Source organism: Alosa pseudoharengus, unplaced genomic scaffold, assembly GCF_046254945.1.
Source record: "Alosa pseudoharengus isolate Yale_2024_CS ecotype anadromous, Long Island Sound unplaced genomic scaffold, YU_APseudo_1.1 YU_APseudo_1.1_scf_10, whole genome shotgun sequence".
NCBI classification, from domain to species: domain Eukaryota; kingdom Metazoa; phylum Chordata; class Actinopteri; order Clupeiformes; family Clupeidae; genus Alosa; species Alosa pseudoharengus.
In genome coordinates, this window is record NW_027468565.1 from 23,939,380 (window position 1) to 23,951,244 (window position 11,865).

At 50.7% G+C, this 11,865-nt stretch overlaps 2 protein-coding genes across 3 annotated transcripts in view; both read left to right on the forward strand.

The window, feature by feature from the left end:
- Window positions 1-9,054, forward strand: part of ambra1b (autophagy/beclin-1 regulator 1b) — a 32,252-nt gene extending 23,198 nt beyond the window's left edge. For both annotated transcript variants that reach the window (XM_076267999.1, XM_076268005.1), the window contains exons 18-19: window positions 5,173-5,319; window positions 5,435-9,054. In XM_076267999.1, coding sequence (XP_076124114.1) covers window positions 5,173-5,319; window positions 5,435-5,955 — 668 coding nt within the window. In that variant the 3' untranslated portion in view covers window positions 5,956-9,054. The remainder of the gene's footprint in view (window positions 1-5,172; window positions 5,320-5,434) is intronic.
- A 1,444-nt stretch (window positions 9,055-10,498) lies between these two features.
- Window positions 10,499-11,707, forward strand: chrm4b (cholinergic receptor, muscarinic 4b). Its single transcript, XM_076298775.1, has one exon. The coding sequence runs from the start codon at window positions 10,556-10,558 to the stop codon at window positions 11,705-11,707; it is 1,152 nt and encodes a 383-aa protein (XP_076154890.1). The 5' UTR covers window positions 10,499-10,555.
- Window positions 11,708-11,865: the final 158 nt, after the last annotated feature.

Below are 11,865 nucleotides of genomic sequence, written 5' to 3' on the forward strand. Positions count from 1 at the left end.
TAAGCCACTATCAGAGTAGGCATAGCTGATGGCTTCCACGATCCACTTGGATAGCCATTGCTTGGACAAAGCCAGGCCCCGCGCTTGTCCTGTGTGGCAGATAAATAATGAACAGTTTTTCCGCTAGATTTTTTTTTAACAGTGGCGGCAGTAATTTACCTTCGTTACTACCAGCAGTCGTTGCTTTTTTAATGTGCGCATGTAATGTAACAGCGGTGTTTTCGCAGAGATGTCCTCTCTCCAGTTTAATTTTTGCTGATGTTGCAAGCGAGCTTATAGACTACGATATGGGAAATACTTTATACGATCAGCTTCAGAAATGAATGGGTTTTCCTTGGCCTGTGCTACACCTTTCCACCAAGTTGTGCGAAAATTGTAGTTTTTGCGATGTTGACAAACATGCATAGCACATGGAAGCTCTTGATAGCACATGTCACTAACATCTATAAAAACAATATATTTATGGAATAAAACTAGACAGGTACCTCGGATTAGCATTGCTCTTTGTTCTTAAACTGCAATTTTCAGCAGCCAGCGGAGGGCATTTAGCCTACTATCCTTCCGGACAATATTTTGCGACTCTACCGCTAAATGAAGAGGAAACACTGAGAAGAAAGTTAATGCTTTAAATAGGCTACATCAATACAATATATATGAACTGAAACTGGACGGGCCATAATAACCTCTGACTAGTTTAGGCTACTTATTGTTAAAATGCAATGTGAGCGGCAGCCAGCAGGGGAGGATATGTCGCAGGATTATTTAAAAAGCAAATGTGCGTCTGCCCTGATTCTGATACCGTGGCGGTATTAATTTAACCGTGGGGGGCCGCCATGCTGAAATAAACGTAGAGGAAACACTGACTGTCGGAGGGCAGTGGTCTTTTCAATATAGGCTTTCAATTCTCGGACTGGGCATAGAAGAATGTCACCTTGCCCCAGTTCCTCCCCCTGGGCTGGGGGCTCGAATGCTCCCAGACTGAGCGGCTGGTTAGCGTACGTTGCAGAGAAGGTTTTGGGTAAAAATGCCGGGTTCGGCCACATGGTCACCCCTGTGCCGTCGGAACTCCATTGTAGGCATTCCCGGCTGACAGACAGCGCGTGTAGCTCCCCCACTCTCTTCGCCGATGACATGGGTAGGAGAAAAGCCGTCTTCAAAGACAACCATTTTAATCCTTACCTCCCCAGAGGTTTGAACCGGTGCCGACACAGTGCCTTCAGTACCAGCGGCAAGTCCCAGGAAGGTATTCTCCTTCTTTGAGGGGGCCCCAGTCGCTGAGCACCCTTGAGAAAACGGGTCACCAGACTATGGGATCCCACTGTAACTCCCTCTACCTTGTTATGCCTAGCTGATATTGCAGCTACATACACCTTGATAGTGGATGCCGCCAGTCCGTAATCAAACCCTGATTGTAGAAAACTGAAGATAGCTGGTATTGGGCAACGTGTTTGCTCCTGTCCATGTTCTTGGCACCATTGTATAAAAAGCTTCCACCTATTAGCGTAAAGCGCATTAGTGGAGGGTGCCCGTGAGTTGTGGATAGTCTGTACCACTGCAGGGTCACATGCCCCTAGAAGTGGTTCAGGCCCTTCAGAGGCCACACCCAAAGTTGCAATCGTGTTGGGTTCGGATGCCAGATCCAGAAACCCAGCTGAGAGGTCTGTGTGCATAGGGAGACGCCAAGGCTGTCCATCCAGCAGGCTGTATAGCACCGGGAACCAGACTCTCCCTGGCCACCTGGGGGCTACAAGCAGCACTTGGTGGCCCTCCTGGAGAATCCTCTAGTATTAGCGGGAGTTGGGGGAATGCATATAGGAGCTGCTGGGGCCACCCATGCGCCAGTGCATCCTGGCCCAAGGGGCTTGTTGACTCCCTGAGTGAGAACCAGAGGGGGCAGTGTGTCGTGGCTTGAGAGGTGAAAAGATCCACCTCCGCTCTGCCATATTGGTGCCAGATGGCGTGCACCACTTCTAGGTTCAGCCTCCATTCCCCTGGATCGGGGTGTTGTCTGGACAAGGAGTCCGCTGTGACATTCCGTGTGCCTGGGATGTGCATTGCCCTCAGGCTCAATAGCTGAGGGTAGGCCCATGAGAGTAGCTGCTGAATCAGCCTCAGGGACGCTAGAGACCTTTTGCTCCCCTGGTGGTTGATATGGTAAACCACTGACATGTTGTCCATGCTTATAAGGATGTGTCTCCCTGCTAGGACTGGCAGGAAATGCTCGAGAGCAAGAGTGACTGCCTGTAGCTCCAACACATGTATGTGTTGCTCCCTCTGTCAAGGTCTCATGTGCCTTGGGCAGGTTTGCCCTGCCAAACAGCCCCCCATCCGGCCAGGGATGCGTCGCTCTCTACCACTTCTCTGCGAGAAGGTATGACCCCTAAACGAATCCCGGCGGTCAGGAATGAACGCTTCTTCCATGGCTGTAACCCTTTTAAGCAAATGGCGGTAACCGTCACCAGTTTGTGCCTGTGGTGTTTCGGATGCAACACTAGCCTGATCATCCATATTTGGAGAGGCCTCAAAGAAAGGAGGCCCAGGGGGACTACGGAAGAAGCTGCCGTAAGCATGCCCAGCAGTGCCTGAAAGGACCTGAGCGTCAGAGCTCGGCCTCTCCTGAATCGCACTATGCGGAGGAGAATCTCGTCTACCCGCCTCTGAGATGGGGTTGCCCTCATTGTCTGCGAGTCCAGTTCGATTCCAATGAACACCGTCTGCTGGCCTGGGGATTAGGGAGCTCGAAATTCACAGTGAGCCCTAGCCTGGTAACATGAGCGACTAGCAGGGCTGAGTCCCTTAGTGCCTGTCTGGGAACAGAGAAGCCAATCGTCTAGTTAAGGAAGGCTGCGCATACCTCTGCCTTGAAGTGGAGCCAGGGCTGCCGCAGCAAATCTTGTGAAGGTCCGGAGGGCCAGAGAGATTTCGAATGGCAGGACCTGGAACTGGTAAGACCTCCCCTCGAAAACGAAGCGGAGGAATGAAGTGCAATTGGAATATGAAAATATGCATCTTTCAGGTCTATGGTTGTAAACCAGACATCTTGCTTGACGCTTTGTAATACCTCTGCTGTGTGAAGCATATGGAACTTGAATACCTTTAGATGGCTGTTCAACGGCCTTAGATCCAGTATGGGGCGAAGTCCACCCCCCTTCTTTGGAATTAAAAAATATGTGGAATAGAACCCACTGTTTTGTGATGGTGGCCCTAGTTGCTCGATGGCCCCCTTTTCCAGGAAGGCCCGAACCTCTTGGCGTAGGGCCAGAGCTTTGCCCTGGTCCTTCATTACAGTCATTTTGATCCCTTGAAACCTTGGCGGTCGGTGCTTGAACTGGATGGTGTACCCTTTTGATAGGGTTGACACTTCCCAGGGGTCTGCTGTATTCGCTTCCCAGTAATTGAGCTGTTCTCTGGTGAAGTGTCCGACCACCAGCCTGTAGACGTCACTGTCTACCTCCACGCCCCCTCCGACTCCGAAAGGGGCGATATTCAGGCGTGCGCTGTTCCCTGTGAGAGGGTTGGTTGTCAGCTGGCCGGTGAAACCGCTCTGGCCTTGTTGACCCCTGTGCAAAGGTCCGCCTTATTGGCTAAAGAGTATCACCTGCCGTAGTGGGCCTCTGTCCCGAATGGGTGCACGACGCAGGCTAGCAAACTGCTGCCTGGTTTGCGTTACCTGTAGGCTGCATTCGAGCGTTTGCTGTGCAGAAGGCCCAAAGAGTTGTCCAGGAACCACCGTGAGACAACGAAGGGCTTTCCTGCAGGGCTCCGACAATGGTGACTGAGCCAGCCATATCTGTCGCCGTGTCAGGGTCAGGGACGACATTAGTCTCCCCAGCTCCCTTGTCATATATCCAAATGCTTTCAGTGAAGCCTCACTCAGCACTTCTGCCGACTGGTCTGCTCCAGAGGCCTGGAGGGTCTGTGAAAGGGACAGTATAAGGGGTGACATTGAGTTGCCTATGCGTGCAACCCGCGCTGCCAAGTCATAGCTCTTCCCAATAAGCTTGTCGGTCAGGCGACACTGTGGCCGGGGACAACGTGCGTCTGGCCTTAATGCCTAATCAGGTGAAAGGATAAGGGTGGCAAGTGCCGGCTCTATACAAGGTATGCGGTCCAGCCCATGACTGGCTGCTTCCTGCATACTAGCCAGACAAAACAGCATGCAGTAATATTAACACTGACCTTGATCTATTCTAATTTAGATCAAGAGTTGGTAATAATTTAGATCATGAGTAGGGGTGTAATGATTGGGTGAGTATAGTGCTGGAGTGGGTGAGTATAGTGCTGGAGTGGATGAGTATAGTGCTGGAGTGGGTGAGTATAGTGCTGGAGTGGATGAGTAGTATAGTGCTGGTGAGTATAGTGCTGGTGTGGATGAGTATAGTGCTGGAGTGGGTGAGTATAGTGCTGGAGTGGGTGAGTATGGTGTAGCTAGTGAGTATGTGGTCAAAATGACTTCAAGACAACTGGTGTGAGACTGCAGCTTTTTTCACGTAACAATCCCACATATCTCTGGGTGAAGCCAGCTCTTATACCCTTAACACACACACACACACACACACTAATTGATTTGATAATTGATTTCATATTTATTTATTTCGTAAGTGACCATGGTATAAACGGGATAATGCCCTTCGATGCGTCCATTATCAGAAATAAATGGACTTCGCGGAAGCAACCGTCCTCCGATTCGCGTCGGACAGTTCACGCCTCCACGTCGTCCATTTATTTCTGATAATGGACGCATCGAAGGGCATTATCCCTTACATAACCAGATTTCACTACATGTGTGTGTGTGTGTGTGTGTGTGTGTGTGTGTGTGTATATATATATATATATATATATATATATTTATATATATATATATATATATATATATATATATATATATATATATATATATATATATATATATATATATACACACACACACATATATATATATATATATATATATATATATATATATATATATATATATATATATATATATATATATATATATATATATATATATATATTACATATACACACACACACGTTATACTAAAACATTTCATTCAGTGAGAAACATATAAAAATTATCCCACAAGTACAATGGAGTGGGTGAGTATAGTAGTGGGTGAGTATAGTGGTGGAGTGTAGTGGATCTCTAACCTCTACTCTGGCCTGCAGTGGAGAGTGTGGAGATTCAGACCCAGAGTGGCTCACAGCCCGACGCCAGCACTGACGTAACCACGGAGGTGACCTCTGACCCTCCAGCACAGGAACCAGCTTCACAGGACACCTCTGCACAGACCAGTGGTCCCACCACTAACCATGGTAACCATCCTCTCGCATTAACAACGCCTGCCGGCCAGCAGACGCAATAACCACCCCGTTGCCGTAGCTACAGCTTCACCTGTAGGACTGACTGTGTTCCCCGTGTCCTTCGCAGGTCCGGACGGCTCCGCAGAGACGAGTGCGGGAGGAGGCGCCCCCGACGGCGTCGGGTCAGCGGTGGAGCCGGCCGGGGGCGTGGCCGGAGGGGAGGACGCGCTGGCACGGCTGCGGAGGCTGATGGCGGAGGGCGGCATGACGGCCGTTGTGCAGCGTGAGCAGAGCACCACGATGGCCTCCATGGGCGGCTTCGGCAACGACATCATCGTCAGCCACCGCATCCACCGCGGCTCGCAGACCGGCGCCTCCACCTCCGCACACCTGCTCCTGCAGCCCCGCCACCAGCGCCCAGCGCACCCACCGCACGCTGCCCCGCTGCGCAGCGCCAGCCCCCAGCACGCCGGCCCGCTGTCTCCGCTGGGCCGCCGCAGGAGGCTGGAGCCTGCGGACATGGAGGACGTGTTTGAGGAGAGGAGCGCAGACGCCCCACCGCCCCACCGCCTGTTCAGCTCCAACAACAACAACAACAACAATGGAGGCAGCGGCAGCGGCGGCCCGGGAGACCAGTACAGCAGATAGTGCCCCCCAGCCCACATCACAGCGCCCCCAGTGGGGAGGAGGTGTTACAGCAGATAGGGCTCTCCAGCCCCCCAGCCCACATCACAGCGCCCCCAGTGGGGAGGAGGTGGTGGCACGGCTGGCCTTGGCACCCTGAGCGTCCCATGCCCCCCCCCCGATTTACCCCTGACTCCACAACCAATCAGTCTGCCCCCCCATGCTGCACCTTCAGGGCGGGACTGGGGCGCCCCCTGGGTCCTGCAGACAGCAGAGGCATTCCAGAAAGAGAAAGGGCTTTACTTGAAGACATCTCACTCTCTTTCTGTCTGGCTCTGTCTCTCTTTCTCTTTCCTTCTCTCTCTCTCTCTCTCTCTCTCGCTGAGGAAGTGTCTGTTATGCTCTTGAGGAACTCTGAGGTCCCTTGGCGCCTCTGGAGTTCTCTTCATCTCCGATCAGCACTGGTGCCATTTTGATTTTAACGGCTTGTGCCCGGATGCCCCTGGCTCGTCTGAGCTGGGAGCCTGTGTGTGTTTTTAAGTTTGGAGGACATGGTTACCCCTCCTGGATGGAGAGGGAGTTCTGCCTGGTTTGTCTTCTTTCTTGGTGTTTCCCTGCAAGTGTGTTTTAATCTGATAAGACAGAATGCATAAAATATGAACGAAAATGTCGGAAAACGGATGAGTGTGTGTCAACTGATGCAACCCTATCCTCTGCTGTGCTACAGGGGCTGTGTGTGTGTGTGTGTGTGTGTGTGGGGACTGCAGTGGAAGCGCTGACTAATTTGACGCAAACATGAATATTGTGAAGTAAGATAAGCTGGACTCTGAGGAGGCACAATAACACACTCACACACACCGCCCGAAGTGTCCCACTCATAGCACCTCCAGTGGTCAGTACAGTTTGGGATTCCCTTGAAGAAAACTGAGAATCATGCAATGGGAGACACACACACACACACACACATACATACACACAGACACACACACACACACAGGTGCTGGCATACTGCGCCACCAAAAACGCAGAGCTCCATCTCAGGATGGGGCTGTGTGTGTGTGCAGCTGCAGTCTGTTCTTCTCTCTGTCCTGTTTGTGTGTGTGTATGTTTGACAGATGATCTGTAACTGTCACTACATTTAACACGTTTGTGTTTTAGGACCTCCTGTCCAGTCTGCGTTTGTGTGTGTGTGTTAGGACCTCCTTCTCTTTGCAGAAAGAGTGTGTGTATGTGTGTGTCTGTCTCTGTGTGTGTGTGTGTGTGTTAGGACCTCCATCTCTCTGCAGAAAGAGTGTTTGTGTGTCTGTGTATGCGTGTGTGTGTGTTAGGACCTCCTTCTCTCTGCAGAAAGTGTGTGTGTGTGTGTGTGTTAGGAAAGAGTGTGTGTGTGAGGAGAGAGGATATGCACCTCTCTCTGCTGAGGTGTGGGGCTAGAGCAGTACCTACTTGAAAAAGCCCATTTCAGCTGTATGTGTGTGTGTTGCTCCTGCGCCAAGGCATACTAACAGGAAAAGCACTGATGAAGAGTGTGTGTGTGTGAGAGAGAGAGAGAGAAAGCAAGCAAGCAAGCAGGCAGAGGTGTCCTCAGTGTGATCTTGGCTCTTCAGGCAGGTGTGTTTGTCTGTGTGTGTGTGTGTGTGTGTGTGAGAGCAGTGGTGTCCCTAGTCTGATCGTAGCGGTTCAGACAGGTCTGTGTATGTGTGTGTGAGAGAGAGAGAAAGCAGTGGTGTCACCAGTCTGATCGTAGCGCTTCAGCTGTGTTTGTTTTCTGCTTTTGTTTGTTGTTTTGTTTGTTGTTTTGCTTGAACACAAATATCTGTTTAAAAAAAAAAAATCACAACCCTTGATTGACTTTAGACAACAAGTAATCTTGAATGCTCCATCACTGAGTATTGTTTGTGTTGTTTTTTTTTTTTTCCTAAAGAAGTTTTATACTTTAAAACTGTTTTAAAAAAAAAAAAAAAAAAACTTTAAAACTCGGTTCATCGATCACAAGGTTGTCTTGGCACCCCGCCACCTTTACAGAGACATTTCTAAGGGGAGGAGACACAGGATCGCTCACCTGTTTCCGTGACAACGGATCTGGAAATGCCTTCAACAGCCACTTGAGTGCATCTTCTTTTTTAAGGAAAAATGACTGACTGCCTTAACAATCATGATGCTCCTCTTACCTGCCCCCACCCCACCCCACCCCATTATCCCAGGTGGGCATTAGACAAAGACGCTGATCTGGTGTTGGGGTTTGGTGGGGACTCTGATCTGGTGTGTGTGCTGGGCTGTGATGTTGGGTGGGGTGGGGAGCAGGGGGGTGGGGGGTGGGCATGGGGGTGTTGGGGAGCATAGGGTGGGAGGCCCAGTAGCGGCGAGGGCAGGTGCGACAGCGTAGCCCCCTGGGGACTCCAGACAGGCAGCCATCACAGGTTTCCCCAGCCGGCTCTCTGCCCTTCCCAGAGGCCTGCGGCTGGTCATGTTCAGCTGGGCTGAAGCAACTTTAGTGGGTTTAAATACAGTGACTGAACCGGAACCCGAGAAGCACCGGAACCCATGCAGCACCGGAGCCTGTCCACCCGAACCTGAGCAGCACCAGAACCCGTGCAGCATCGAAACGTGATCTGCACCAGAGCCTGTGCAGCACCGGAGCCTGTCTGCTGAAACCTGAGCAGCAGCGGAACCCAAACAGCACCGGAACCCATGCAGTACTAGAATCTGGTCCACTCCACTCCCCGCCCTAATGGTGTGGCCATCAGAGAGAGTTAGGAAGCAATGCTCAACCCAGCCAGAAGTACTCTGCATCTCTCCCTCTCTCTCTTTCTCCTTCTCCCCCCTCCCCCTCTCCCTCCCTCTCTCTCTGGCGCTGAAACCTGTGGTGTTTTCTGCATCATGTCTGTTGTCTGTCGCTAAGGCGGTGACGGTCTGTCGCCATGGCATTGACAAAACTGAGATTATCTGTTGAAGGTTCTACCAAGTGCAATGGAACACCAAAGATCCAGTGTTATGTTCATTCAGAGAGGTCAACAAAACCAGGGGCTGGGGCAAGGGTGGGGGCGGCTCCTCATGGATGTTATTTTAGACAGCTGTCTGTGTTAATAAACAAGTCACACCAACAGTCTGCTTTCTGTGTTAATAAACAAATCAAGTCACAACAACAGTCCGCTTTCTGTGTTAATACAATAGTCATATCACATTCAGTCAGCTTTCTGAAGGTGCATTGTCACCGGTGTGACAGGAATGTTGGAAAATTCCTTTTAACGTTTTAAAAAATATCTGGGTTCATTGAATTCAACATGGCAGCATGAAATCTTTTGTTAGAATGTTCAAAAACTCACACCTTTAAGGGTTTCAACAGTGACATCACATCAAGTCAGCTTTCTGAATTAATTAAAAAGTTGTCTCCCCTACTGTCGGCATGGTATGTTGAAAAGGCCATCGCACCAACAAAAACCAGTCTCATATTATCTGATATGTTATTGCTTGATAACAGACCAGTCTCATGTAAATGGATACCTTATCGTTTGATAACTCACCAGTCTCATATTAACAGATATGTTATCACTTGATAACAGACCAGTCTCATGTAAAAGGATATCTTTTCACTTGGTAACACTTGCAACAGGAGTGGACAGTGGTTGTGTGAGTGCAGCATGTATACATTCATTCTGGGGGTTGTGTAAGTTGGTTGTGGAGAGGATGCATGTATGCATTAAGGGTTTGCTGTGTAAGTTGGTTAGGGTGAGTGATGTGACTTATTAGTTAGCATAATTGCATTAGCCACCACCGGTCACCTGGCCGGCTGTGTCCAGATACACAGCTCTTGAGATGCTCTGCTGCACAGGCGCCATGTGCCGATCTGAAGCGGTCACCGCAGCAACTACCCATCTCCCAGAGACCTAGGGAACGTCCCAGCTGCCTTGGAAACGCCAGAACGGTACCCGGGTGTTTCCCCTGCTGCTGATGCTGGACATCCTGTGGGGCTGGGCTTCGGGCGGAGGCTGCTGCACACTGCCTGTAAACACCTGAGCTGAGGCTACTGAAATGGTGAGTGGAGTTATTTCACAACACTGCTTTTACTGGGAGTTTCAGTTTAGCTCTCTGCACAAATGTCATGGATGGTTCAGTGTCGCTAAAATGCCTGGAGTGTTACAGGATGAACTAGATGAACGCCAGCATTGTGAAATATAACAAAAAATAACTACAGTTATGGGACAAAAACTGCAGTGTTTCTGAAGTAGACAATGCACCTACAATAATAATGATAATATTGTGAATATTGTGATTCTGCTGTATTGTGCAGTACTATTTAGAGCAATGCATTTTTCATGTCCATAATATTGCATTTCCTGCACATGAATTGCAAATAATTCTTCCAAAACTGCAGTGTTGACACTTAGTAGTGAAATTATTTGTTCTCAGGGTGGCACTGGCTTTAATCCTGATGGATTTAATCATGTCCTCAATCCTTAATGGAAGCCTGTGTGAATTCTCGCAGGGTACTGACTCCGGTCTAAATGGTAGTTGGGCTGGTTGTCTGGGTAATGGCACAGGAGAGGCGAGCGGTCATCACAGCACCCCCTACAGCTCTGTGGAAACGATACTCATCATTGGGGCGGCAGGCTCTGTGAGCTTCATGACCATCCTGGGCAACATCCTGGTGATGCTCTCCATCTGCGTCAACCGCCACCTCCAGACCATCAACAACTACTTCCTGTTCAGCCTGGCGTGTGCAGATCTGGTCATCGGTGCGTTCTCAATGAATATCTACACGGCGTACATGCTCATGGGTCAGTGGCCCTTTGGGCCACTCATGTGCAGCCTGTGGCTCGTGGTAGATTACGTGGTCAGCAACTCCTCAAACATGCACTTGCTGCTCATCAGCGTGGACCGCTACCTCTGCGTGACGCGCCCCCTGACCTACCCATCCAGACGGACCCGGCACTACGCAGCGCTGATGGTTCTGACGGCGTGGGTTATCTCGCTCGTGCTCTGGGCGCCGGCCATCCTGATATGGCAGCGTTTCAATGGGCAACGCCTTCACCAGAGGGACGAGTGTTACATCCAGCTCCTGTCGAACCCCGCCGTTACTCTAGCAACCGCGGTTCCATCGTTCTACCTGCCGGCCGCTCTCATGGCGGTTCTGTACGCCCGCATCTCCAGGGCCAGCCGACGCCACTCGGACCCACGGAGCTCTGCTCCAAACTTCTCCGCCACCGAGACAACCTCCCGCTTCCTCAAGGTCTCGGCCAGCAAGAGTGGCGCACTGTCCCACACGTCCAGCGCCCATCCTATAGGAGGCCCTCATGCAGCAGAGGACCTCACCCCACTGGACACAGAGTCCAGCCAGCACAGAAGCCAGCCCGCCCAGATGGGAGAGGCCGTCCGGCTCTCGGAGGTGGGGCACCAGGGGCTCCGGAGGGCTCTGAGGTTCTCCAATCAGAAGCTGGGAGGGTGTGCCTCCGCCCCTGTGCCCGGCACCCCAACCTGCGGCCGCGTGAGCAAGAGGAGCAGGAGACGTGGTTCGCTGAGGGAGAGGAAGGTGACCAGGACCATCCTGGCCGTGCTCCTGGCCTTCATGGTGACGTGGACGCCGTACAACATTATGGTTCTCATCGGGACCTTCTGCCACTTCTGTGTGTCAGACACAATGTGGACAATTAGCTACTGGCTGTGTTACATCAACAGCACTATCAACCCCGCTTGCTATGCACTCTGCAATGAGACGTTCAAGAAGACCTTCCGGAATCTTCTGCTGTGTCGGTATAAGAACATCAACTCCAAATAGAAGACCACAGCTGTGTGTGAATTAAGTCTTGACCACAGCTTTGTGTTAGCTACGTCTTGATAACCTATATAAGTGGTTCCCATACTTTTAATGGCATGTCCCCCTTCGACAATAATTTGAATACTGCAACCCCCTCATAATGTATATTTACAATAGTT

What these genes read in the sequence shown, in the direction of transcription:
- chrm4b (XM_076298775.1), top strand. Translation starts at nt 10,556, where the DNA reads ATGACCATCCTGGGCAACATCCTGGTGATGCTCTCCATCTGCGTCAAC.